Source organism: Notamacropus eugenii, chromosome 2 (genome assembly GCF_028372415.1).
Source record: "Notamacropus eugenii isolate mMacEug1 chromosome 2, mMacEug1.pri_v2, whole genome shotgun sequence".
In the NCBI taxonomy this organism is placed as follows: domain Eukaryota; kingdom Metazoa; phylum Chordata; class Mammalia; order Diprotodontia; family Macropodidae; genus Notamacropus; species Notamacropus eugenii.
The window spans coordinates 208533927-208559282 of record NC_092873.1 but is presented as its reverse complement, the minus strand read 5'-3'; the positions used below and the strand labels follow the sequence as shown (position 1 = coordinate 208559282).

Below are 25356 nucleotides of genomic sequence, written 5' to 3'. Positions count from 1 at the left end.
TCAGTAGACATCTTTAACACAGCATGTCCAAAATGGAACTCATTATCCACAAACCCTCACCCTTCCAAACTTTCTTATTACTCTTCAAGGCACCAAAAATCTCCCAGCCCCCAGGCTCACAACCTGAGGGTCAGTCCTAGGATCCTATTTCTCATGCCCCATATCCAACCTGTTGCCAAGGGCTGTCAATTTTACCTAGGAAACTTCTCTCAAATATTCCCCCTTCTCTCCTGACACTGCCACCATTAGGTAAAGGTCCTCATCACCTCACATCTTCACTATTGTAATAGCTGACTGGTTTGCCTGCCACAAGTCCACCCACAATCTAATCATCCTTCATTCTGCTGCCAAGGTTATTTTCTTAAAGCTCAGATCTAACTAACCAGGTCACCTTCCTACTCAATAATTCCAGTGGCTCTCTGTCACCTCCAGGATCAAATACAAATCTTCTGGCATTCCAAGAACTTTATAACCTAGCTTCCTCCTACCTTTCAGGTCTTTTTACAACTTACTCATCCCCATGTAATCTTTGACCCTGTGACACTGACCTCCGTGCTGTTCCATGAACAAGATACTCTATTTCTCAAGTCTGGGCATTTTCTCTTATTACAGTCAACCCAAAATTTTCATTTGTTAGGATCCTTTGAGGCACAATGCTTTTACCATTTATTATGTTACATTGAAGAAATCACTTGACTTTAATGGGCCTCAGTTACTTCATCCGTAACATGGGGGTATCTTATTACCTACCTCACACTGTTGTTGAGATAATGCCAGCAGGGCACTTTACAACCAAAAAACTTCTCTGCTCTTTTTTTTCAAAAATCACTGCAGAGTTCTAGAAGATGCTCCTCTCTATATATGGGGAACATGGTTATCTCTCATATATTCTAGAGAAGTCTGGCCTACTGTAAATCAGCAATTTTCCAATTTTTGTCCCAAGCACTAATTTACATATCAATCTTGGATGACCAACTGGAAGTGTACTTCTGGGTATATCTCTCATGTCCTCTGGCTAATAACTGCAGCCCTACCTGGAAAGCTTTTCTTTCCCAGTTTGTGACTACACCAGGGCTTCAAGCTCAGAATAACAGTCTTCTAAATATGCCATGCTCTATCTCATATTGTTTGGGAGGATCAGAACTTCTCAGACTGTCTTCAATTTGACATGCCTTTGGGTTGTCCCTCTGGGCATGCAGCCTAGGCTGCTTAGTGCATCCCTGATTGACAAATGGTCACTGCCTACAGACAGTTAGAGCATAACTACCTTAAGGAGTCCGAGAGAAGTTTATTATCTTCACTGGATCAGCTCAACAGCCCAATAGAAGATACAGTTTCAATACTTTCTAGTGAATTCGAAAATGTCATTCCTGGGACTTTCTCTCTACAGATGAAATATATTCAGAAGCTGGGTATAGCAGCATGATATAATAGACTGAGTAATACACTTACAGATAGAATGTTCTCGATTCAAATATTACCTCAGCCTCAGTTACCTCATCTCTAAAATGGGAATGATAACAGCATCCTATGGCACAGGTCTATTGTGAGGATCAAATGAGACAAGGCAAGTAAAGAATTTTGTAAATGTTAAAGTGCTACGTTTATGTAAACTATTATTATTGCCCAGGTCAACAATCAGGAAAGCACTCACGTTCATACACTATAATACTTCATAATAAAGACATCATTTATAGACTTGTTGGTAACGATGTCTTTTTCTAATGTTCCAGTGCTATTCAATTCAACAAGAATTAACCAGTTAGATCTTGGAAATGGTGCTAAGGAGGCTTAAAACAACAAAAAAGAAGATGCCTCCCATACTCTCCCAACAGCCTGCAATATAGTCAAGGAGGCAGTTTGGTATGAAGGAAAGAATATTGGATTAGGAGTCTACAGACTTGGGTTCTACTTCTTGCTCTTCCCCTAACAACCTGTGTGACCTTCTGGAAGCCACTTAAGCCTCTGTATTTTGGTTTCCACAACTATAAATTGTGGGATTTGCACTAAGTAAGTTCTAAAGTTTAAGTTCTAACATTCCATGATTCTAGACACTGTGACATGGAAATGGCAAGGTGTATTTAACTAGATGTTGACAGATTCATCCAATTCTACAATGTCTTCTTGTCTGGGAACGTTTAATAACAAATCACCAGCAACAAGCACTCCAAAAATTACTGCAGGAAAAAGATTCAGACTTTATTTAGAGTAGTAGAAAATCATTTTACTACTTCTGTCCCTAGCAGGCAAGAAACTCTGCTAAACCACTAATAATCCAATGGTCCCAGTCTTAAGACATTATCAGGCTAGTAACTTCAAGCTGATGTTCCTGCCATCTTTTTTTAATTCAATAGTCAAGTATAAACTCTGTATGCCATTTTTATGACTTAAAATCAACACTGTCTTGAATGCAGTAGAGTTATATATTGTGGTTACATGAGTTAGAAAAAACATGTGTGTATATACATACACACACGTCTAAGACTCCACCTAAGATAACTGCTGCAAATAAACTTTATATTCCAATCATTCAGCTATATGTTCCTTCCCACAATTCACAAAAGCAAAAGAAGGGGAAGGAAATAAATAGTTAGACATAACAGAAAATTTATACATTAGTAAATATTTATAATGTACTAAATGATATGGCTGACAGTCCTTTTTTTCTGGTTTCTAGAAGTAGATAGAACTCCCTCTGTAAATTAGATGTGGGAGAAAGAAAAAAAAGAGTTCCTGAATTAATATTGAAGCTCTGTCAGACAGCTCAAAGAATTATAAACCTACGATCAGTCAGTGTAGAAAATTTGCATTAGACATATACCTTATTATTTAATAGGAAATTCCTAAAGTCATCCTAACACTGCTTTCATTATAAGACCTTTTGTTGGAACATATACTATAAAAACCTATTCAGAATAGTCTGAAATTTAAATGCATGGCATTGTATTAAAGAGTTTAATTTCAGTGGTTTTGTTTTGAAAACAAAAATTTAGAAATATAGTGCTATGAACCCCCAGCATTAATACATAAACATTCATATTTGAGGGTTTGGTCCAAAAAAAATAGATTTAAAATGCTCTTTCAAGTCTTAGAGAAGCACAAAACTGCCTAGGCTATCAGATGTGTCTCGGAATCTTCAGAGGTCCCAAGCATGCTGCTAAGCAACAGACACACTAGATTTCTGAAGTTCTGTCACCCAGAACATATTACATCTCTAATATATTCTATCATTTCTTCACCAAAGCTGCACTGCAACAGAAAAATAAAACATCCTAACTGAAGTCAAAGAGTACAGATTTTTTTTTTGCTATGTGTTTCATTCAATGAAGAGGTGTGGCACAATAGCAAGGATACCACCTCTGTAGTCAGAGGACCTGAGTTCAAGTCCAGTTTCTGATGTTTCATCTCTGTGTGACCTTTGAAGCAAGTCATTGAACTGCCTTGGGTCTCCTTTTCCTCATCTGCAAAATGAAACACAGTAGGGTACAGTGGAAAAAAGCACGTTTCAAGTGTTCAAGGCCTGCCTCTGACAGGCTACGTGACTATGTGGCTATGTGACTGTAGGGCAGGTCACTTTTTAGGTAGCTCTTGGACTATAAATTTGAGAGAAGGTCCTAATCTGCATTAGTAGAGGAGAATTTCCTCATCTGGAAGTTACTTACAGCAATAAAATCACTAATCCAGTCCTGAATTATTAAACTATTGTGAAGAATCACAATACAAAAATTTACCAGTTCCAACTTAAAAGCATACTAGGATCTGACAGTCTAGCTATTAATATATTTCTTTAATGTGCGTGTGTATTTTTTCCCTTTTCTTACCCTGTTCCTTTCTACCTCTCCCCTCCCACTCTCCCATTACTCCTCTAACAATTTCTGCTTATTGATATTCTTCCTGATCTTCAAGACCCAACTCAGGGGCCACTTCCATAAGTAAAGTATTCCTTTATCTCCTTAGCCAAAAGCAATTACCAAATTACACAATTTCAGAGGTAGAATGGATAGCAGGGATCATCTCCTTGAACCCATAACCAAAGACAAAATCCCCACAACAAGCCTGACAAGTGGCCATCCATTCTCTGTTAGAAGTCCTCCAATAAAGGCTAATCAATCCCACTCCCTCCTGAGGCATCTGACAAGTCTAATTTTGCCTCTTTGCAGCTTCTGCCCATTGCTCCTAGTTCTGACCTTTGGAAACAAAATCTAAGCCCTCTTTTCACAAAACATTCCATCAGATATTTGAAAATAGCTATCAAGGAAGAGAAGTTGGAACTCAAAGTTTTAGGAACAAATGTTGAGAATTGTTTTTGTGTACAACTGGGAAATAAGAAATACAGGTAATGGGGTATAGAAATGTATCTTGCCCTAAAGGACAAGAGAGAAGATGGGGATAAGGAAGGGAGAGGTGTTAGAAGGCAATGCACATTGGTGGAAGGGGCAATCAGAATGCAAGGCATTTTAGGGTGAGAGGAGGGGAGAGATGGGGAGAAAATTTGGACCTCAAAATTTTGTGAAAATGAATGTTGAAAACTTAAAATAAATAATAAAAATTTAAAAAATAGCTATCAGGACATTCCCATCCCCTTCCTTAGCCCTAGTCTGCTCTTCTCCAGGCTAAACATCTCTTAATTCCTTTAATGAATCTTCACCATTCTAGCTGCCCTTCTCTAGCTATCCTTAAGATAATCAACATCCTTTCTAAACTGTGACACCCAGAACTGCACACAATATTCCAGAAGCATAAACTCTCATAGTCCTTTTTTGGTGCCTCTCTTGGGCACTGGTCAAATTCTTATGTGTAGTATGTTTATTTTGTGTACTCACTGTCTCTACTACTAGATTATAACCTCCTGGCAGGTAGGAACCACATCTACAGCAGTGTCAGAGAACGGTAGGTACTCAATGAGCATTTCCTGGACTTGTGAAACCTGTGCATCTTGGGAAAAAAAGCTATTCCCAACTTAGTATTTTTAGGACAATCAGTTCCAAATATGTAAAGGGTGAAACAATAGAACAATCACTTATAATTATTTAAAACTTTTTTAAAGTTGCCATTTATTTCAGGAGGTAAAATTTTATTTCAGGAGAAAATTCTGCATATGTTCTAGGTGTTCTACCATCCCACCTCATAACCTGATTTCTTTCTGCACCATCTACTCATCTATGCTTGACTTCAGAAAACTAAATTTAATTTTGTGGTAGGAGGTATACCAAAGATAGAATAAGCTTGAGTTAAATAACTATATTTAAAATGGTGATTTAGGGCTTGTGGTGATAGCTACTACTGAATATTTTAAGATGATCTCTTCTTATGCGTGATGTCATTAACAATTTGTCAGAGAAATTGTTTTTGTTGAGAAAAAAAGAAAAACCAAACACTTCCCTATCAAATGCTTTATCTATCATCTCACCATCCATGACATTTCCTGGTTTTCTCTACTTTAGCTTCTCTCTACTCACTAAATCACTTCTAAGAATGGAAAAGGATCTTAAGATCTTAGACTGTAGGCCTGTAAAAGGACCTTAGAATTCACCCAGTCCAACTCCCTTATTTTAAAGAAAAGGAAAGTGAGGTCCAGAAAGGTCAAAGCAAAAAGAAAAAAAAAGCCTACACACAGAGGTAACAAGTAGCAGAGCTAGAGTTATGTTTATTCCTCAGTTACAGTGGTTATTCAGAAAATTAGAGATAACATCCAGAATAAAAACTGTGGGACTATTAGAAGCTGCAAATACCTAGTTTGTGTACAAGTTTCCAGAAGAATCAAAAAATAAATAGGAAACAAGCCATTCACTTCAAAAATACAGAATAAAAAGCAACTACATTTGGCAGAAAATGAAGGAAAAAACAGAGGGAGGTACTACTGAAGGGAGAAAAGTGGATCACTCAAGAATATTTTAGGACCCACAGGGAGGAAATTGCTAAATAATAGGGATGGAAATTTTAAATTCGGGATTTAAGAATCTTATAGCTAAAGTAACTATAGTTATGTATGATGAGAAAAACTTAGCTTTCAATTCACATTCTCATCCACTTAACTCCATTTTCATTATTTTCATCTCTGGTTACTCTTATTTTTTTGGTAACCAGTCTCAGCTAGTCTGAGATATTAGGAAAAGTCCTTTAAACAAAATTATTTCATTAACTTCCTTAGCCCTAGGAAAAGCATGAGTCAAATAGACAAACTTAGAGAGGTCAATTCTATAATGGACTTTGTTATCTGCCTTAGTGGTAATGTTATTGATCCCCTAGGTAAAGAGAGAGTTATCAAGCAGCATGAGAAAATGTGAAAAAAGCTCAACAAATTTCCACTTCATTTTGAGTTAGGTTTTCACACTGTGGCAGCATTTTTTTTTTGCTTGAAATATGTTTGAACATTAAAAACATGCATATTTAATAATATAACAAACACAGAGAGCAAATATAAATATCAAGTCCATTTTAAACTATGCTTCCCTCCAGTTGCAAAGATTACTAAAACTTGAGTAGATCTAATTTAAAAGACTCAGAATACTTAGTACCAATATGAGGATTGGTGATTAAGCTGGGTAGGTTATTTGGTTTGAATTAATCACACTTGGGTAGAAATATGTAGCAGACCAATAGTTCCCTCACTTTATTTGATCTATACTACTCATCTGATCTGTCTAAAATATTCAAGTCCTAATTCCAAAACAACTCCAGTTCCACTAGAGCAGAAGTAGCTCAAGAAGGTGCCTAAAACAGAAGGAATTGGTGGTGGCAAGCTCTCAAAAGCTTTCAAGGCATGTAAAATAATGTTGGTAGGTATCACATTATTTATCTGAAAATCTCTGGTTGAGGATCCCAGATTTAGACAAATTACTTAAAGTTACCAGGATTATGACTTTCTAATTCAGTCTGGATCAAATGAAATCAAGTATCTGTAAAGTACACAGCACAATACATAGTAGGCCCTTAATAAATGCTTGTTCCCTTCCCCTCATTCTCTTTTCATCCATCAAAGGTAAATATTTCTCTTCTCAAACTTCTTTATGAAGAAATGACCCTATTTTGGAAGCCAGGATGTCAGGAAATAATTTATTAGTATTTTCTGCGCTCCTGAGTTCTGCTCCTGGTTCAATATCATATGCATCTGAGAAAATCAAAGAGCCAAAACAGGACAACTAACAGGGACTTAAGAGAAATCCAAAGGAATTTTTTCCCCCAAGTTTTATCTTGTAAATTTAACAGCTTAATTTGTATGGGGTTTTGACAAGCTGTGCCAATAACAATCTCTAATTATAAGGTTTTAGCATCTTGTAAGTTCTCAAAGGGTCAGGAAATCTATATATATGTTTCAGCACAAAAAGTGTAACACAATATACGGATAACAATTTAAGGTGGGAACCCAGGCCAGCCATCTCTTGATTTCCCACCTAGGAAATTCTGTACTCCCCTGGACTTTTCCAATATGGCCCAGGAACCTCTTCACGCTGCAAGATCTCATCCACCCTGGAACTCACACTTCATCAGTACCCACTGTCCCTAGGGACCCTCCAATCAGAGGACAGCTCCTCCCAGAATCTCCAATTAAGGAGGGTGTGCAGGCTAGACATCTCTTCATTCCCAGCTTGGCTGCCCTCCTCTAGACTTTTCTATCATATCTCTGTACCCCCTTCCTCTTTTCAGCTACCTTTTGTGTGCTGTTTTCCCCATTAAACTATAAGCCCCACAAGGACAGGGCCTATTTTTCTTTTTCTAACTTCTACTCCCAGCACTTAGCACCAAATCCTTGCACCACCAGCGAAATAAAGACAATACCTCAGACAAGTAGGTCTAGGAACAATTCCATGAAGTTGCCAAAGCAGGGGTATTCTTAATGAGCTCTGATTTAATTTCAGGATTTAATTCCCTCTACGTCAAAACACTCTCATAATCACTGCACACTATGAAAAACTATTTAAAATTCATCTCTCCTCAAGGAACCAAGCCTTCCTCCTTTTGGGCAATTCATAAACTCATTAAAATATTCTTCTACCTTCCCTGACACTTAATAATTCTCAATTCAGACTTTTTTGAAATAAATTATAGTTTCTCTCTATTATCCAACAAGTAGTAAAGTAACAGTTTGATAATGTGCAGTTACTGGTCAACCTTTTTGCATCCTTAATGGACTGACTACAACCTAATTTAGAAGACAGAGTTTCAATGCATATGTGACTGAATTGCATAGGAATTTCACAATTACAGTGATGTGGGAAAAGGGTAAGACTGGAGAATTAAGGTAATTTTTCAGGTAATCATCTTCAATGAATATGCATAGTCCTCAAGCTGCCTTGCTGTTCTCTACTCTTACGATTAAGTTCCAGTACAATCACTGACATGAAGGAACAGATAAAAGATCTTGAAACTGGGCATTAACACTCCTTTTCTTTGGTCCCTAAGGAGAAAGTATCCTTTGGACTACTAATAACACCTGGAAGCAGATTTCAACTCTAAAGGACAAGTAGTCTAACAATTAGACACGTTTATGATTGAAGTGAGCTGCCTTAAAGAGATAACTGAGGTTCTTCTCCCTGATGGAATTTAAGAAGTCACACAACTACTGGTCAAGAATGATACAGAGGAGATTTGTACTTTAGATATGGGTCAGGTTAGATGACTTGTGAGATGTCTTCCAAATCCAAGATTCTACAACAGATTCAGTATCAACTATGTATATTTATATATTTATTTTTCCAACAACAACCATGACTAAAGCTCCAGTCAGAGAATTGGCATGGGGTCATGGCATGGAGATATGCCAGTGTGGACCACAAGCTTAGGCAGGATCCTACCAAGCTGTATCTCACAAGATTGTTCTATGAGGTCCAGTCTAGTTAAATTTAAAGAGGATGACCAAAATGTTGGCCATTAGGTGATCATTTTTTTATCACAGAAATTTATTAAACAACCCACTAAATGATAGAGAGGCTGTGACCTACATTTATGCAAGAAATATACACTCATGGGGAGGAGCCAAGATGGCAGAGTAGAAAGATACACATATGCTAGCTCCGAACCCACAGCCCATAAAATACCTGTAAAGAAGAACTCTCAACAAATTCTGGAGCAGCAGAAGCCACAGAACAATGGAGCAGAGATTTCTGTTCCAGAGAGATCTGAAAAACTGACTCGAAAGGTTCGTCCTGCACCGGACCGGAGCAGAGCCCAGCCCTGCCTTGGCCCCAAGGCACCAAGAGGGGCAGATCCGAGCAGGCTTCAGGGACAGAATCTCCAGCAGCCACGCAGGTCCCTCCACCCACAGGCGCCAAAGGTCAGTGAGAGGGTCTTTTTGGCTCGCCGAGAGGGGAGCGAGGTGTCCCCATAACTCAGGTCCCCTTGGGAGGGAGCAGGGAGGCATCAGAGGACAGAGGCTCCCAAAGCAGGCAGGAGCTCAGATCCATTGTTCAAGGTCTCTGCATAAACCCCCCTGAGGGAACTGAGCCCTTGAGGCAGCCCTGCCCCCACCTGAGCACCTGAACTTAATCTCACACTGAATAGCAGCCCCACCCCCACTGAAAGCCCTGAGGCTGGGAAGCAGCGGATCTGGAGGTGAGGTGAGTGTGGAGAGGACACTCAGAAGTCAAGTCACTGGCTGGGAAAATGCCCAGAAAAGGGAAAAAAAATAAGACTATAGAAGGTTACTTTCTTGGTGAACAGATATCTCCTCCCATTCTTTTGGATGAGGAAGAACAATGCTTACCATCAGGGAAAGACATAGAAATCAAGGCTTCTGTATCCCAAACATGCAAAATATGCAATGGGCTCGGGCCATGGAAGAGCTCAAAAAGGATTTTGAAAATCAAGTTAGAGAGGTGGAGGAAAAACTGGGAAGAGAAATGAGAGAGATGCAAGAAAAGCATGAAAAGCAGGTCAACACCTTGCTAAAGGAGACCCAAAAAAATGCTGAAGAAAATAACACCTTGAAAAATAGGCTAACTCAATTGGCAAAAGAGGTTCAAAAAGCCAATGAGAAGAATGCTTTCAAAAGCAGAATTAGCCAAATGGAAAAGGAGCTGCAAAAGCTCACTGAAGAAAATAGTTCTTTAAAAATTAGAATGGAACACATGGAGGCTGATGACTTTATGAGAAACCAAGAAATCACAAAACAAAACCAAAAGAATGAAAAAATGGAAGAGAATGTGAAATATCTCATTGGAAAAACAACTGACCTGGAAAATAGATCCAGGAGAGACAATTTAAAAATTATGGGACTACCTGAAAGCCATGATCAAAAAAAGAGCTTTTCATGAAATTATCTTTCATGAAATTATCAAGGGAAACTGCCCTGAGATTCTAGAACCAGAGGGCAAAATAAGTATTCAAGGAATCCACCGATCACCTCCTGAAAGAGATCCAAAAAGAGAAACTCCTAGGAACACTGTGGCCAAATTCCAGAGTTCCCTGGTCAAAGAGAAAATATTGCAAGCAGCTAGAAAGAAAAAGTTCAAGTATTGTGGAAATACAATCAGGATAACACAAGATCTAGCAGCTTCTACATTAAGGGATCGAAGGGCATGGAATATGATATTCCAGAAGTCAAAGGAACTAGGACTAAAACCAAGAATCACCTAACCAGCAAAACTACTGAGTACAATACTTCAGGGGAAAACATGGTCTTTAAATGAAATCGAGGACTTTCAAGCATTCTTGATGAAAAGACCAGAGCTGAAAAGAAAATTTGACTTTCAAACACAAGAATGAAGAGAAGCATGAAAAGGTAAACAGCAAAGAGAAGTCATAAGGGACTTACTAAAGTTGAACTGTTTACATTCCTACATGGAAAGACAATATTTGTAACTCTTGAAACTTTTCAGTATCTAGGTAGTTGGTGGGATTACACACACACACACACACACACACACACACACACACACACACACACAGCACAGAGTGAACTGAATAGGATGGGATCATATCTTAAAAAATGAAATTAAGGGGTGAGATAGAATTATATTGGGAGGAGAAAGAGAGAAAAGGAATGGGGTAAATTATCTCTCATAAAAGAGGCAAGCAAAAGACTTTTTAGTGGAGGGAAAAAGAGGGGAAGTGAGAGAAAAATATCAAGTTTACTGATCACATTCGACTAAAGGAAGGAATAAAATGCACACTCATTTTGGTATGAAAACCTATCTTACAATACAGGAAAGTGGGGGAGAAGGGGATAAGCAGGGTGGGGGGGATGATGAAAGGGAGGGCAATGGGAGGAGGGAGCAATTTGAAGTCAACACTCTTGGGGAGGGACAGCATCAAAAGAGAGGGGGGCAGACGAGGGAGGGAAATATAGTTAGTCTTACACAACATGACTATTATGGAAGTCATTTGCAAAACTACACAGATAATGGCCTATACTGAATTGCTTGCTTCCCAAAGGGAATGGGTGGGGAGGGAGGGATGTAGAGAAGCTGGAACTCAAAGTTTTAGGAACAACTGTTGAGTACTGTTCTTGCTACTAGGAAATAAGAAATACAGGTAATGGAGAATAGAAAGTTATCTGGCCCTACAGGACAAAAGAAAAGATGGGGACAAGGGAAGGGAGGGGAGGGATGATAGAAAAGAGAGCAGATTGGTGATAGGGGCAATTACAATGCTTGGTGTTTTGGGGTGGGGGGAGGGGACAAATGGGGAGAAAATTTGGAACCCAAAATTTTGTGAAAATGAATGTTAAAAGCTAAATAAATAAATTTTAAAAAAAAAAGGAAAAAAATATACACTCAGATAAAATCACGAATCCTTTCCTATTCCCTTCAGGCTAATTCTTTGGCCCCCAAACATTAGCCAAGTTCTTCCATTTTCATGACTGTTTACATTGCTATCTATGCCTAGAATGTCTTCCTTCCTTCTTTTCACAAGTTGAATTATGTCTCACATTTAAAGGTCAACTCAAATGCCACCTTCTCTAGGAAGCCTTCTCTAAGCTATACCTCTTGGCAATGATTTCCCTCCACCCCCAAAGTATTTGTTTTGCAACTCTTTAATGTACTATGACACAAAAAAGCTCAAGAAAAATGACGCTGGTGGATAATTAATTGAAGGGGTCAGTGTTGCCAAAGACCTCTCATGGAACCTACTCAATGCTTATATGCCCTTGGAAAAGTGGGTGTTCCTGAGGGTGGCAATCAAATCTGATTAGTTAACAATGAGAAGAATAAATATCATAATGAGAGGTGGACCCAGTAGAGTGAGAGGCTAGGGGCATGACTTTAATCACTCTCCTCCCAAACCACTCCCAGCCTCAGGCTAGACAAACTAGACAAAGGATCTACTTGCCACCTTCCCCACACCCCACTCCTCCCCTCCTCCCCCAAAAAAGCCTGGGTAGAAAAAAGCCCCATCTTACCTAAACATAACTCTCTCACCACCTACCATAGTGCTTGGCCACACAGGTGCTTAATAAACTTGGGATCTAATGAGTGAATTAATCTAAAATCAAAACAACAGGATATAATGAATGAGCCTTGTGTTGCAATACCTGGCTCTATCTCCATGTCTCCAGGTGCCATAGTCATATTTCCAGGTCTCTGAAGCCACCAATAAAAAGTAAACAGCTACATTCCCAGGATGTCAGAAATTAAGCAGGGAAAGGGCATGAAACTCCCTGAGGGGTTGTAACTGGCATCTGATCTGAAGGCAGATTGTTAATTCTTACTGATCTCCAGGAAACTAGAGGTGGTCAAAGCAGTATATGGGAAGGGGATGGGGGAGAAGAAGGTGTAAAGAGGTGATAGAAGGGGACAGTGGAGAATGTAAGGCACAGGTACTGCCTATACTCCCCACAGCATTGTTTGTTTAACTGTAAAATATAAATATTAGCTGCTTAAATCTGCTCTGAATGCCCAGAAAATAAAGTAGAATGTATCATTTGTTACTTTGATCACCTGAGCCCACCGAAGCCAAAGTGTGTGTATTTTTATGACCTCTTTAGGGCTGTTTCCGATCCTTCACGTGGGGGGATTTCAAACTCAAATCCCAGGGGGAAGGGACTATGACCAACTCTGATGTCAAAGTCGTTCAAAAAAGTGTTCTATAATTTACTACAAAATGCTACTTGGTATTAACAGATATGCATCAGTACAGTATTGTATATTGCCTTTCAGTGACATTTCCTGTCAGATACAACAGAAATTGGCTTTGCTGTTTAGCGAACTTCTTGAACAACCCTCACAGAACATGACTGTTCAACTGAGAATTAATTAATCAAGGAATCTAATCAATAGGGGGAAAGCAGTGCAATATAACCTCCAATGTACTGTGGGACTCATTAATTATATAAACACCCTATTTTTTTTTTTAAAGGACCTTGCTATATAACAGGAGCGAGGATATGACGCATTTTTTTCTCCTCAAAAATGATTGTTTTTAGCTAGCATGAAGTACTGAAAGTATGATAAGGTTTCTTTTTAAAAGATCTGTGTCCAGAAAAAAGTGGAGGAAAACAAAACAACCATGATTTACACATCAAGGAAGAGAAGTCACTTTTTTATGCTACAGAACAAGTAGGACACAATTTTAGAGATACGGAGAAGTAGTAACAAGCAAGGACTGAAATCTTATAAAAGTCAATGTCCTTCGATTCAATGCCTGCCATGAGCCAGGTACTGCAGGAAACACACACACACACACACATACACACACACTCTTATAAAAGAGATATATCACAGAAGCAAAGTCCTATAAGCTCATTCTCTTATTAAAGTAAAGGAGGTCTTAAAAATCATAAATTTTTTTGGAACAAACATTTTTCTTTTCATTTTTTTCTCCCCCTCCATTTAATAGAAAAACAAAGGCAAAAGGGCTCAAATTTCCCAGGGAAGTTTAGCCCACATTCAAGATAATTTTTGCTATTATAGGAAAAATAAACAAGTAAATGTAAATTATAAAACCATTCACTACTTAACTGAGTCAGGTTAGTATCTTCCATTTGACTAGAATACAAGTATGCCCCCTCCCAAGCATAAATATGGAATTTCATTTGATTGAAGTGATAACCTCAGGAATTAATTTGGTAACTATGACTATTTTTTGGGGTGTGGAATTTTAATATCCTCTGAAGAAATCCTCAGGTAAACACATGCAAAGTGTTATTTCATTTCACTATTATAATGATTTATATATGTGTGTATATATATACATATATATATAAAAATATAAGTGCATATGCATATTCATACAGTACTTTAAGGTCTGCAGACCTTACTTTTCTCATCTTCACCCCACCAGCACCCTGTGAGGCAGGTACTACAGGCATCCTGTTCTCCATTTTATACGTGATAAAACTTCTGAAAGATGTTAAGTGCCTTGTACACAGCTGCACAGCTAGTAGCTATCAAAGGCAGGTTTAGAACCCAAGTCTGACTGGATCCCCAGTATACAACTACAGCTTGCTGTATCATGAAGCAGTTCACTTTATTAATTATATTAAAGCATGTAAGTCTTCAGTATAAGGAAGGATGACACCAATCACAGCCTGTTTGACACTTAAGTTTTGTTTTCTGAAAGAAGGCAGCTACTACTATCTAATAGTGGGAGTTTAAAATCCTTGGGAGTAGGCTGAATAATGGACTTGAAAAGAGAAGACTGGAGTTTAAATCCAGACTTTGCCACATGCATTTGCATTCTATATTATTATGACTTTAGGAAAATCACTTAAGCTTTTTGTATCTGTTGTCTCATCCACCAAATAAGCCTGATAATACTTTCCCTTTCCAGTTTTCAAGGTTGCCATGTAGAGCAAATAAAGTGTAAAAACAAATAAAACAATTTGTATGAAAGCTCTACATAAATGTTTTATCATTACTATTAGTTAAGGAAACCACTCCTATTAGAAATAATCTTGATCTGAACCCTATTGATGATGGTAAATTGTTCTTTGGAAACAAGGTCTACAAAAAAAGACTATACTGCTGATTGGTTAAAATGCAGAGTCCTTATGGATTATAAAAGTTGAGGTTTAGTGACACACATTATATTGTACCTAAGGGATTATTTCTTTAAACCTTGTCCTATGTAGGTATCCTGCTCTCTTGTATTTATTCTACCTTTATATCACTCCAATCTGCCCTTCCATTTTCATGCCAAAGACCATCAATCTAGGCTAAGATCCCATTTCCTTTTCCCTGGACTACTATACAACCCTCCTAATCTAAGGCTCCTGGATCTTCCGGCCTCTAGTCTCTTTTCCCTTCCACTTCATTCTCCACATAGCCGTCAAAACAACCTTTCAAAGAATTGCCCTGGTCATGTCATTCATCCCCTGGTTCAAGAACCTTCATATTGCCAGCATAATCTAGCACAATGCTTACCTTTTCAGGATTACTTCATAACATACCCTATCATGCCCTCTATGTTCCAGCCAAATTTGACTACCTTCTATTTCCTGTTCACTTTCTGCTCTCCTGCCATCATTTATTCACAATGTCCATCCATCCTCCATGTCTAAAACCCACTACCTGCTCATTTCTACCTGTTGAAACTAGTTTCTTCCCTCAGTCCCCTACTCATATGCAATCCCTTTCTTGATCTCAAGTCAAAGTAATTTCCCTTTTCTCAAATTTGTTCTGGGCACTATGTCTGTGCTTTAATATAAGTATTAATTTGCCATTGTTTGAATCTGTTTTTTGCCCCTATGCCACATATCTTGGCTAAATGCTATATTCCTTCTATTAGAGTGTGAGTTCCTTGAGTGCAAAGACTTTTTTTTGGACCGACATCACCAGAACAGCGTTTGGCACACTTAAAAATGTTTGTTGGACTACAACTACAAAGGACAATGATGAATTTGAGCAGAAAGGAGGCAAAAGTTGAAAAAGTTTAAATGAAAGGCTCTGCCTACTTAAAAAGGAGTGCATTTATTACAATACATAAGATTTATTATAACATCCAGTGTACAGTGCCTGTACTAAGATAAGAAGGCAGCCTACAGAATATATCAGGGAATCTGAGTATTCACAAAGGGTATGAAAAAAGAGTCATTTCCAACTTGGAGTTCCTGAAGTTGTCTAATAACTTCAAAATGGATCAAGACCTGTACCTGTCATTTTTCCCTCATATCATCTCTCATACAGTCCCTTTCTCTACACTCAAAGCCAGTTTGGTTCAGGACCTTCAATATCTTTAGCCTGGGTTATTCCAAAAGCCTTCTACCTAACTGGTTTTGCATCCAATCAAGTTTCCTCACTTTGATCCATCCTCCACGCAAATACCAAGGTGATGTTCCAAAAGGTTAGGATCAAGTGTTACATCCTGAATTTGTGTGGTTATTTACTTGTTATCTCCCCTGTTGGAACGTCAGTTTCTTGAAGACAGGAAGTTTTTGCCTCTTTTTGTATCCCAAAAGTTGGATACATTGCCTGGAACACAAAGGAATAATAAATGTCTGATCAACTGATTTCCTACACTTCAGAGGGAATTCAAATAACTTATGCTCACTGACCTGAACAATCATTTTTCTGATTTCCTAAATTTATAATGGCAATACTCCACACTACAATTTCTCTATTTAGAATGTGATGAAATGCTGAAGGCAGGTACTTTTTAAGAAAGTCATGGGGAATTCTTCTTCCGTAATCCTATGGGTCAGTTTTAGACTAGGCCAACTCCAAAATGTTCCCCCATAGTGTCTCATCCCTAAATTCATTTCATTCCAAAAAACATTGATTAAGCTCTTTACATGCAGAAAGCGCTGGGCTTGGCCCCAGGGGAGAGAAAATTATGAAAAATAACACAATCCCTACCTTCTAGGGGAGAAGATGCATAAATGAATACAGTGCACATTATAATTAAAAAAGAGCACTGAAGAGGTCAGAGGGCAAAGAAGTTGGTATAATTCACTTCAGAGACTGACTTTTGCCTTCTTAGTCCGGCTGTTTAATTCTGACGGGTGATTTATCTTCCTGGTGAAGATAAAGTCTTGTACGACTGCAGAAAAGAAAGCTTCAGGTTGCTTGGTGGCTTATTTATTTACGTATTGCCCTCCAACATACTCACATGAAAGATAAACCTATGGCACTCCAGGCTGGATTTCCCGGGGCTGACTCAGCCACTCCAATTCGTTCACACCTGTCTCTCCCTGGCTGCCACCCAGAGCCGGCTGCTCTCCAGGGCTGCCAAGCCCGGCCTGAGCTGCTGACAGCGGACGCAAACTCTCCCCCAGGACCAAGGCTTGGGGACGGGGAAGGGAGAGAAGTGGACAAGGGAGGAGGGAGGGAAGGTGGTGAGAGGGGGAGTGGAGGGGAAGAGGGAGCCGGGGGCGGGGGGTGAGGAGGGAAGAGCTCTCCGCAGGAATGCCCCGCCGGGGACTCCCTAAGGGGGCAGCGTCCTAGGCCGCTCCGCCCGGCTGGCCCGGCGTGAGCAGGCCGTCCCCACGGACCGACGAAGGGAACGTCGCACCCTCCTGGGCCGTCGGTCTCGGAGGCGCGGAGAGGGTAAGAGCGCTCCCATCTCCCAGAAAAGCCCCAGCGCCTCGCTCGGCCTCCTCGGGTTAACGGTGTGCCCGTCGGGCTTGGGGAGCAGCGGCCCCGACCTGGCCCCTCTCCCCAGTCGGGATCCGCCTCGGGTCCCGGGGCCCCTGGTAAAGCTTCCGCGGCGCCCCGGGCGCTGGGCGGCTCCGGCTGCCCCCGACCAGGCATCTCCGAGGGACGCCGGTCTCAGGTAGCCCCCCGGGGCCGGCCGCAGTGAGGGGAGGACGCCGCCGGCCCCGGGGGGAGGGGGGCAGAGGGAGCGGACAGCGCGCCGGCTCGCAAGCCCCCTCCCCTCCAGACGCGCGAAGTTGGGCAAAGTGAGTGGCGGTCCTCGCCGCGGCCCTCCGCCCCGGCCCTTCGGGCGCCCAGCACTCACCACGTGCCTGCCCTTCCATGGTGCCGGGGCCGCGCGCTCAGCCGGGGAAGAAGTCGGGAGCCGTCGCAGCCCCGCCTGACGTGTCCGGGCCGGCCTGGCTCCTCCCTCGGCGCTCGGCCGGGCCGCTGTGGGGAGGCTGCCGGGGATGGCGGTGCTGCCGGCGGTGCGACGGTTGGGTGGCCCCGGCGCCGCGGCTGCTGGTGCTGCCCCCGGCGGCTCCTTCCTTAGTTACCTCGTTCCCTCCGGTCCGCCGAAGCCCGGCCCAGCGCGCGGAGGGAGTTGGCGGGCGGCGCCACCTACCGGCCGCCCTCTGCACGGCGCTGGCGCAACGCCAGGCGCATGGGCGGCCCAGCCCCGCGCCCGAGACGTCGCCTGCGAGGGACCAGGGAGACGAACCCGAGGGCGGCCGGCTTCTCGGACGCTGCGCAGCGCGAAGCGGGGCGCGCCTGGCAGGGGAGGCACAGAGCGGCCGCCGTCCGAGCCTGGAGAACTGAATTCAAGTTCGGCCTCTACCCATTTCCTAGCTGACGGCGGCCAGGACATTTGATTTGCGCGTAAACGATGGGAACAATTAGAGTGGCGAGCCTCAGGGTGGTGGTGAGGCCGGGCGTCAGCCGGCAGCTGTCAGCCGCCGACGGCTCACGTGGCCGACCGGGAAGAGCCCGCGGGGCCGGGGCCCGTCCGACGGTCACCTAGAATGTCCAGTGACTCCTCTGGGCCGCATCGCTCCACGTGTGTGATCGAGATCATCAGCCGGCCTCCTGGGCGGGGCCGGGAGGGAGGGAATGCAGAGCGCGGAAAAGTCTAAGAAAGTCAAACATGAGTATTAGAAATAAACAGAATCTCCATGTATTAGGGCAGTACTTAATTATTCCATTAGATACTTATCATAGGTCAGATGGTAAATCTCATTGGAGAAAAGCCCGGTCCTCAGGGCCTATTCTGTGCCATTAAACATTTGCTAATTGTCACTGATAACTTGCCATCGATAATAGAACGTGACTGTATAAAAGGCATCATCCATAGAGAATCTTTTTAATCACATCATTCCCAGGGAGCAGGAAAGAGACAAGGAAGCCAGTTCTGCTTAACATTCCGTAGGCAAGAAAGTGCACAAAGAGCTGTGATTCAAGTTCCCATTAGGTGGGGTTAGTACATACAGGACACTAGAATATATGATAGAATAGTGTAGAATACTGGAATAGTATGAAGAGGGTTCAAGCAGAGGTCAGGAAGAAATTGAGGAGAAAAGGAAGCATTTCTTGTTTAGTAGAGGAAGGGAGGGCTGCTTGAAGGAGGTAGCATCTGAACTGAATCCTAAAGGAATAATAAAGCTAATTTACTTCATCTGGTCCTCCCAACCACTCTGTGAGGGAAGACCAGAAGGTATGATGATCTCCATTTCACAGATAAGGGTAATGGAGGCTCAGAGAGATGCTGTGACCGGCTCATGGTGACACACCTAGTGAAGGCTGGCCCTGCTTTCCCTAATCCTTCCCTAAGGGAAGGATTTCACACAGTGAAAATCTGGTTGTGCTTCCCATTCCAAGGAGGAGAGCAAGGGGATGTGACATCCGTACATGCAAAAAGAGGTCTTGAGATAGCAGAAGTGGATGCCACAGAATAGAGTCATTTGACGGGTGCTTCAGGATATCCAAAAGGATTAGTGTGAAGTAAGACACAATAATGATTACTGAAGGCTTGGGAGGTCATTCTCTTGCCTTGTTTTTTTCATCACCCTCATTTTCTTTTTATTAATTTATTTTTCAGTCTGTGAAATTCTACCTTCCCTCCTTCTGCCTGTTACTTAAGGGAAAAAACTAACAAATGTGTCAAGCAAAGAAAAGTCCTTAATTGGCCATGTCCAATTAAAATGTGTCCCAGCCTGCACTGAGTTCATCACCTCCTTATCTAGAGGTAGGTAGCATGTTTCAACATGAATCCTCTTGAATCAAGGTTGGTTATTGCATTGATCAGAGTTCCTAAGCCTTTCAGGTATTTGCCTTTACGATAATTGTTGTATAAATTGTTTGCCAGGTTCTGATCACTTCACCCTGTCAGTTCATACAAGTCTTCCTAGATTTCTCTGAAACCATCAGCTTCATCATTTCTTATAGCACAGTAGAATTCCATCACATTTATAAATCCTAACTGACTGGGGGAATGTCTGTTCCCCGTTTTATGGGTACCACCTCAGTCTCCAGTTCTTTGCTGATACAAAGAGAGTTGCTATAAATAACTGTCCATATGGGTCCTTTTCCTCTCTCTCTGATCTTTTTGGAGGCATATTCCTAGTAGCAGTAGTATGCCCAGTTTAATCATTTTGGGGGGCATAGTTCCAAATTGTTTTCCAGAATGGTTGGAGCAGTTCACAGATCTACTAACAGCACATTAATTTACCTTTGTCCCCCTCCAGTCCCTCCAACATTTGTCAATTTTTCTTTTTTTGGTCACTTTTGCAAATCTGATGGGCATCACCCCATTTTGTGATACTTTCATGACCTCTCTCCATTCTTCGTATTCTTTCTTATGAGTTTGTTCCCCTTTCATGTGTCTTTACTCTTCTATTACCTATCCTTACTTCCTGTCTACAGATCCCAGACTCTCCCCATCTCTCATTGCTCACTCTCAACTCAGCATACAAATGATTAAGTTTCCTTATCATGAACCAAAAGAGGCAGTGTGATAGAATGGATGGAGACCTGGCATTGAAACTTGGGTCCAAGTTGATTTCTGACACCTGCTGGCTATGGGACCCTGGGCACATCACTTCTCAGTACCCTAAGCAACTTTTTAAGAATCTATGTTGCAGAGAGGCAGAGGAAGTACTCCACTTAGAGATCATTACACTGATGAAATTACAAGTCCAGTTCCATCCCATGTTTTGCAATGCAATCCAAAATCAAATTTTGCTTTTTTTGCCTTCAAGAGTTGTTGTGGAACTCGCTACTCCCAAGGAAGAATGCCCTGTTTTTGGACAACTCTAATTCATACAATCCTAGGTGGTAGGAACTAGAAAACGCCTCAGAGGTCATCTAGTCCAGCCTATACTGCTAACAAAAGTTAGCAATACATCTTCATTTACTCAATCAGTAAGCATTTATTTGCCATACTTTATTGTTGATTTACATTGAGCTTACAGTCTACAAAAAGCCTCTAGCTCTTTTACACAAACTACAGTGAATTAAATCTCCCTCAGTTATTCCTTATGCTCAATTTTATTAACCAAGTTTCAGATAGATAGAGATATCTACATATCACTATCTGTGTGTACACATATACAAATATACACATGTATACATATACGTGTGTATATAGATGAATATCTAGGAATTTTCTCTAAAATATCTCTGAGAAGTGGTCATTAAGGCTCCATTTGAAGTACCCTTAACAAAGGGAACTTACAGCTTCCTGATGTAGCCAATTTCACAGGATTGTGGTGAAGTTCAAATGAAAAAACATAATGTAAAACTCTTTGCAAACCTTAAAATACTATATAAATGTTAGATATTATTATTTTTTTTACCAATCAAATTCTTTTCTAAAAAGTAAGTTTTTATTGTTATCTTTTTTTTATTACATGATCATAGTTTTCCCCAGGATCCCTCCTTTTCTTACTCCCAGAAAATTATTGCATATAACAAATAGTATTTTTTAAAAGAGAAAAGAGAAAAAATTAGCTTAATTGTTCAATACATTGAAACAGTCTGAAAATACAGTCAATGAACAACAGTTGTGAACCACTTACCTCTGCAAAGAGATGAGGCAGGTGAAAGGTGATAGATAAGCTCAATGAAGAAAATAATTCCTTCAAAATTAGAAGTGGGCAAGTGAGAAGCTAATGACTCCAAGAGACATCAAAAAACAAAATAAAATTAAAAGAATGAAAAAATAGAAGAAAATGTAAAATATCCCGTTGGAAAACAACTGACCAGGAAAACAAACTGAGGAAAGATAATTTAAGAATTTCTAGACTACCTGAAAGCCATGATCAAAATAAGCCATGATCAACTGTAAAAGAGTAAAAGTATATTAGAAAAAAATTTGAGTATTACAAGAATGATAAATATACATATTCTGTTATTTGTCCTTCGTACTTGAAGAGATACAAAATTACATCATGATGTTGTGGTCAAGGTACAGTGTGTTCAGCTGTGGCTAATCAGACCAATACAAGTTCAGAAGGGTGTACCATAGGTTGGACGCAGGTAGTTCATCTGAATATTTGGGATGGAAGTGTCTCTAAATTTATGCATCTCACGTTTCTTTTGAACTACTGTGATTCTGCTTTGCTTGTAGAGCACAGAGTTTTCTTTGATGTGGGCACACCATGCTGGGCAGTCCTGTTCCAGCATCTGCCATGTCTCACAATCAGTTCTTGAGAGACCTCGAGAATGTCCTTGTATCACTTCTTCTGATCTCTGTGTGAGTGCTTGCCATGTGTGGGTTCTCTGTAAAACAGTCTTTTGGGTAAATGTATGTTTGGCATTTGGACAACATGGCCACTCCATCAGAGTTGCATTCTCTGCAGTGGAGTTTGAATGTCTGACAGTTAAACTCATGAGAGGATCTCAGTATCCAGTACCTTTATTACCAGGTAATCTTCAGAATTTAAGACAATTCAGAAGAAATATTCTGGCACAGTGCAGGTTCCACAAGCATACAGCAATGAAGACAGCAGAACAGCTCTGTAGATCTGCAGTTTGGTAGGCAGCCTAATACCAACATGCATACTGTATGTGCATGTGAAATGGCATGGACTTGATTTAATAGGTACTGATTTTTAACCTTCAGTAATTCTGTGTGATTGTTAGTCAGCATCAGTGTTTCCTATTCCACAGTACAATCATTTGTACAACAAGTATTTATCCCAGTGTGAGGTAACTATAAATGACTCTCAAATATGACTAGTTCTTGACCAGTGATGGTACTAATTTCCACAGTAAGAAATCCACTATTTTTAGTACACAAAGCAGTGTCCAAAAGTATCTTAATGTTCTTTCAAAAAATGTAATAGAAATGTTCTTTCTTTGAAACATTAAAATGCAAATTCATTTAACTCTTAAAGGGTAGTTATTCCACAAAAGATGTAACAGAGATAACTTTAAGTCAAACCAGAGTTTATATTTTATCCTATTCCTATTCCTACTGGAATCTGTGGAAAGGAAGAGGGAAAGACTTGGTCAGACCTGTGCTTTAAGAAAATCAATTTGGCAGCTATGTCAAGAATCTACTCAATTTCTGTAATATTCCTCTATCTCATGTCAGCTACACACAAAAATGGTTATAGCTTTGATCTTGCCAAAACCTATAAGTGTTCTACTTCAATATTGACAAGTTCTGAAGGTTCCATATCTGATCATAATCTTTTATCATTCCATCTTTCCCTACGTTTTATAAGATGTAACCATGTTGTTCATTCTCACCGTAATCTCCATTCTCTTCACCTCAGTCCATTGCTCCTGCAACTGCTATATTCCTCTCTTTTCTATCTCAACTTTTTGGTTAATCTGCTGAACTCTACACTGTCTTCTAACCTGGAATTCCTTGCCTCCTCATCCTATCACTAATGACACCTTGTCAAAATCTATACCTGGATTATTCTATCTATCTTTTCATTTCTAGTCACATGTTGCTCAACAGATCCAAAAGAAGTCATGGTAACCTGGATTTACTGGGACCACTATAAGTGTATGTTATCTAATCTAAACTGCACCCTCACTACAGCAAGGGAGTCATTCAGCTTCTCCCTAAGGGATTCACTATCTCACTCTCCACAGTGGCTATATCAAACCTTGTCTTTCCTCATCTCCCAAGGCGTTTGGTCCTCCTAATATTACATCAGTAAGTCATTTTCCCCAACTTTCTCCTCCTTCACTCCAGTTTCAGATGAAAAGGGAGTTCTGCTCTTGCCAACAACAAGCCTTCAACATATACTTTTGATCTAATCTCTTCCCGATTTCTCCTGTGACTGATCATCCCCACCCTTTCTCTTATCTTTAATCTTTCTTTATCTATTAGCACCTTTCTTGCTCTAAAAATGCATGACTGCCTCAGAACCTCAGTACTCTTTCTTGGTAAGCTCATCATCTTCTGTGGGTTCAGTTATTAGCTCTATGCAAATGACTTCCAAATCTCCAAACCCATTATTGATCCCACCCACCCCTGAGCTCCACTACCATATCACTGTTGTCTCTTGGACATCTTCACTTGGGTTTCTTATTGACCTCTCAAATTTAATAAATTCAAAAGAGAACTCATTAAATTCTCCTCACCCTCAATCTATCCCTCTACCAAACTTACCTACTTTTGTTAAAACCTCTACAATCCTTCATTTATGTTCCTAAACTAGAAGCATCCTTAACTATCTTCCCTTCCTCGTACAAGGGTACTAAGGCTTCAGAGAGAAATAAGGAGTGGCTATGTAGATAACTGAACCCATTGATGCAATGACCAAATGAAATAGTATACAGGGAAAAGAGATGAGGGCCAGGACATAGCCTTGGAGGTTAACTACAATTAGAGGAAATGCCATGAATGGCAAAATATAACCAAGCACCTAGAAAGAACCTGGAGGGAACAGTGTCACCAAAGCCTAGAGAGGAGAGAATTATCCAGAAGGAGATCAAGGATCAGATGCTTTGAGGAGGTGAAGGATGAGGAAAGGACCATTAGTTTTGGCTTTTGAGAGATGATTGGTAAATTTGAACAGGGCAACTTTAGGTGAATGAAGAGGTTGGAAGCCAGATTGCAGAGAGAGAAGAGAGGAAGTGAGAGCAAGTAGAGTGTGTGTGTGTGTGTGTGTGTGTGTGTGTGTGTGTGTGTGTGTGTGTTTGTCCTTCATTGCTGAAGAAGACCATGCCATCAGAGAAATGATGACATGACTTGCACTTGACTTTGTTTTGAGTGAGGGAGGGCTGTGCAGGTCACCAGTCTCACTTCTCCTCCAGAACCATCTGAATCTAGTAACCAGATATTCATCAGGATAACTGGAGATGACCCAGAATGAGGCAATTGGGGTTAAGTGACTTGCCCAAGATCACACAGCTAGTGAGTGTCAAGTGTCTGAAGTGAGATTTTAACTCAGGTTCTCCTGACTCCTGCACTGGTGCTCTATTCATTGTACCACCTAGCTACCCTGGGCAAGTAGAGAAACCACCTAGCTACCCTGGGCAAGTAGAGAAAGCTTTCTTAAGGACCTTAATAGGGAAGGGGACAAGAGATATTTTATAATAGCTAGCAAAGATGGTCAAATCACATAATGGATATTTAAGGATGAGGGAGATGTGTATCAAAAGCAGGTCTCTCTGGCTCCTAGTCTATATCAACTATACCATGGTGCTTCTTATGCATATCAATTTTTAGGCATATCAGTATAGAGATGTACATCTTGAAAGGTAGGCATTTGATGTATGCCATCATTATTATCCTGGCTTTAAAATTTGAAAATAAGAAGTGTGAAAGGGAATACTTCTGCCACTGTTACTGTTAGAATAAGATAAAAAGATGCCCAAGATAGAG

At 40.6% G+C, this 25356-nt stretch overlaps 1 protein-coding gene across 4 annotated transcripts in view; it reads right to left on the bottom strand.

The window, feature by feature from the left end:
• The window catches only part of TPD52L1 (TPD52 like 1), a 136355-nt gene extending 118395 nt beyond the window's left edge, over positions 1-17960 (bottom strand). For 2 of the 4 annotated variants that reach the window (XM_072643215.1, XM_072643217.1), the window contains exon 1: positions 17836-17960. In XM_072643215.1, the coding sequence (XP_072499316.1) occupies positions 17836-17854 (19 nt within the window). In that variant the 5' untranslated portion in view covers positions 17855-17960. Of the gene's footprint in view, positions 1-16986; positions 17072-17835 lie in introns of those variants that run through there. The other 2 variants (XM_072643220.1, XM_072643219.1) reach the window with 2 other exon arrangements.
• Positions 17961-25356: the final 7396 nt, after the last annotated feature.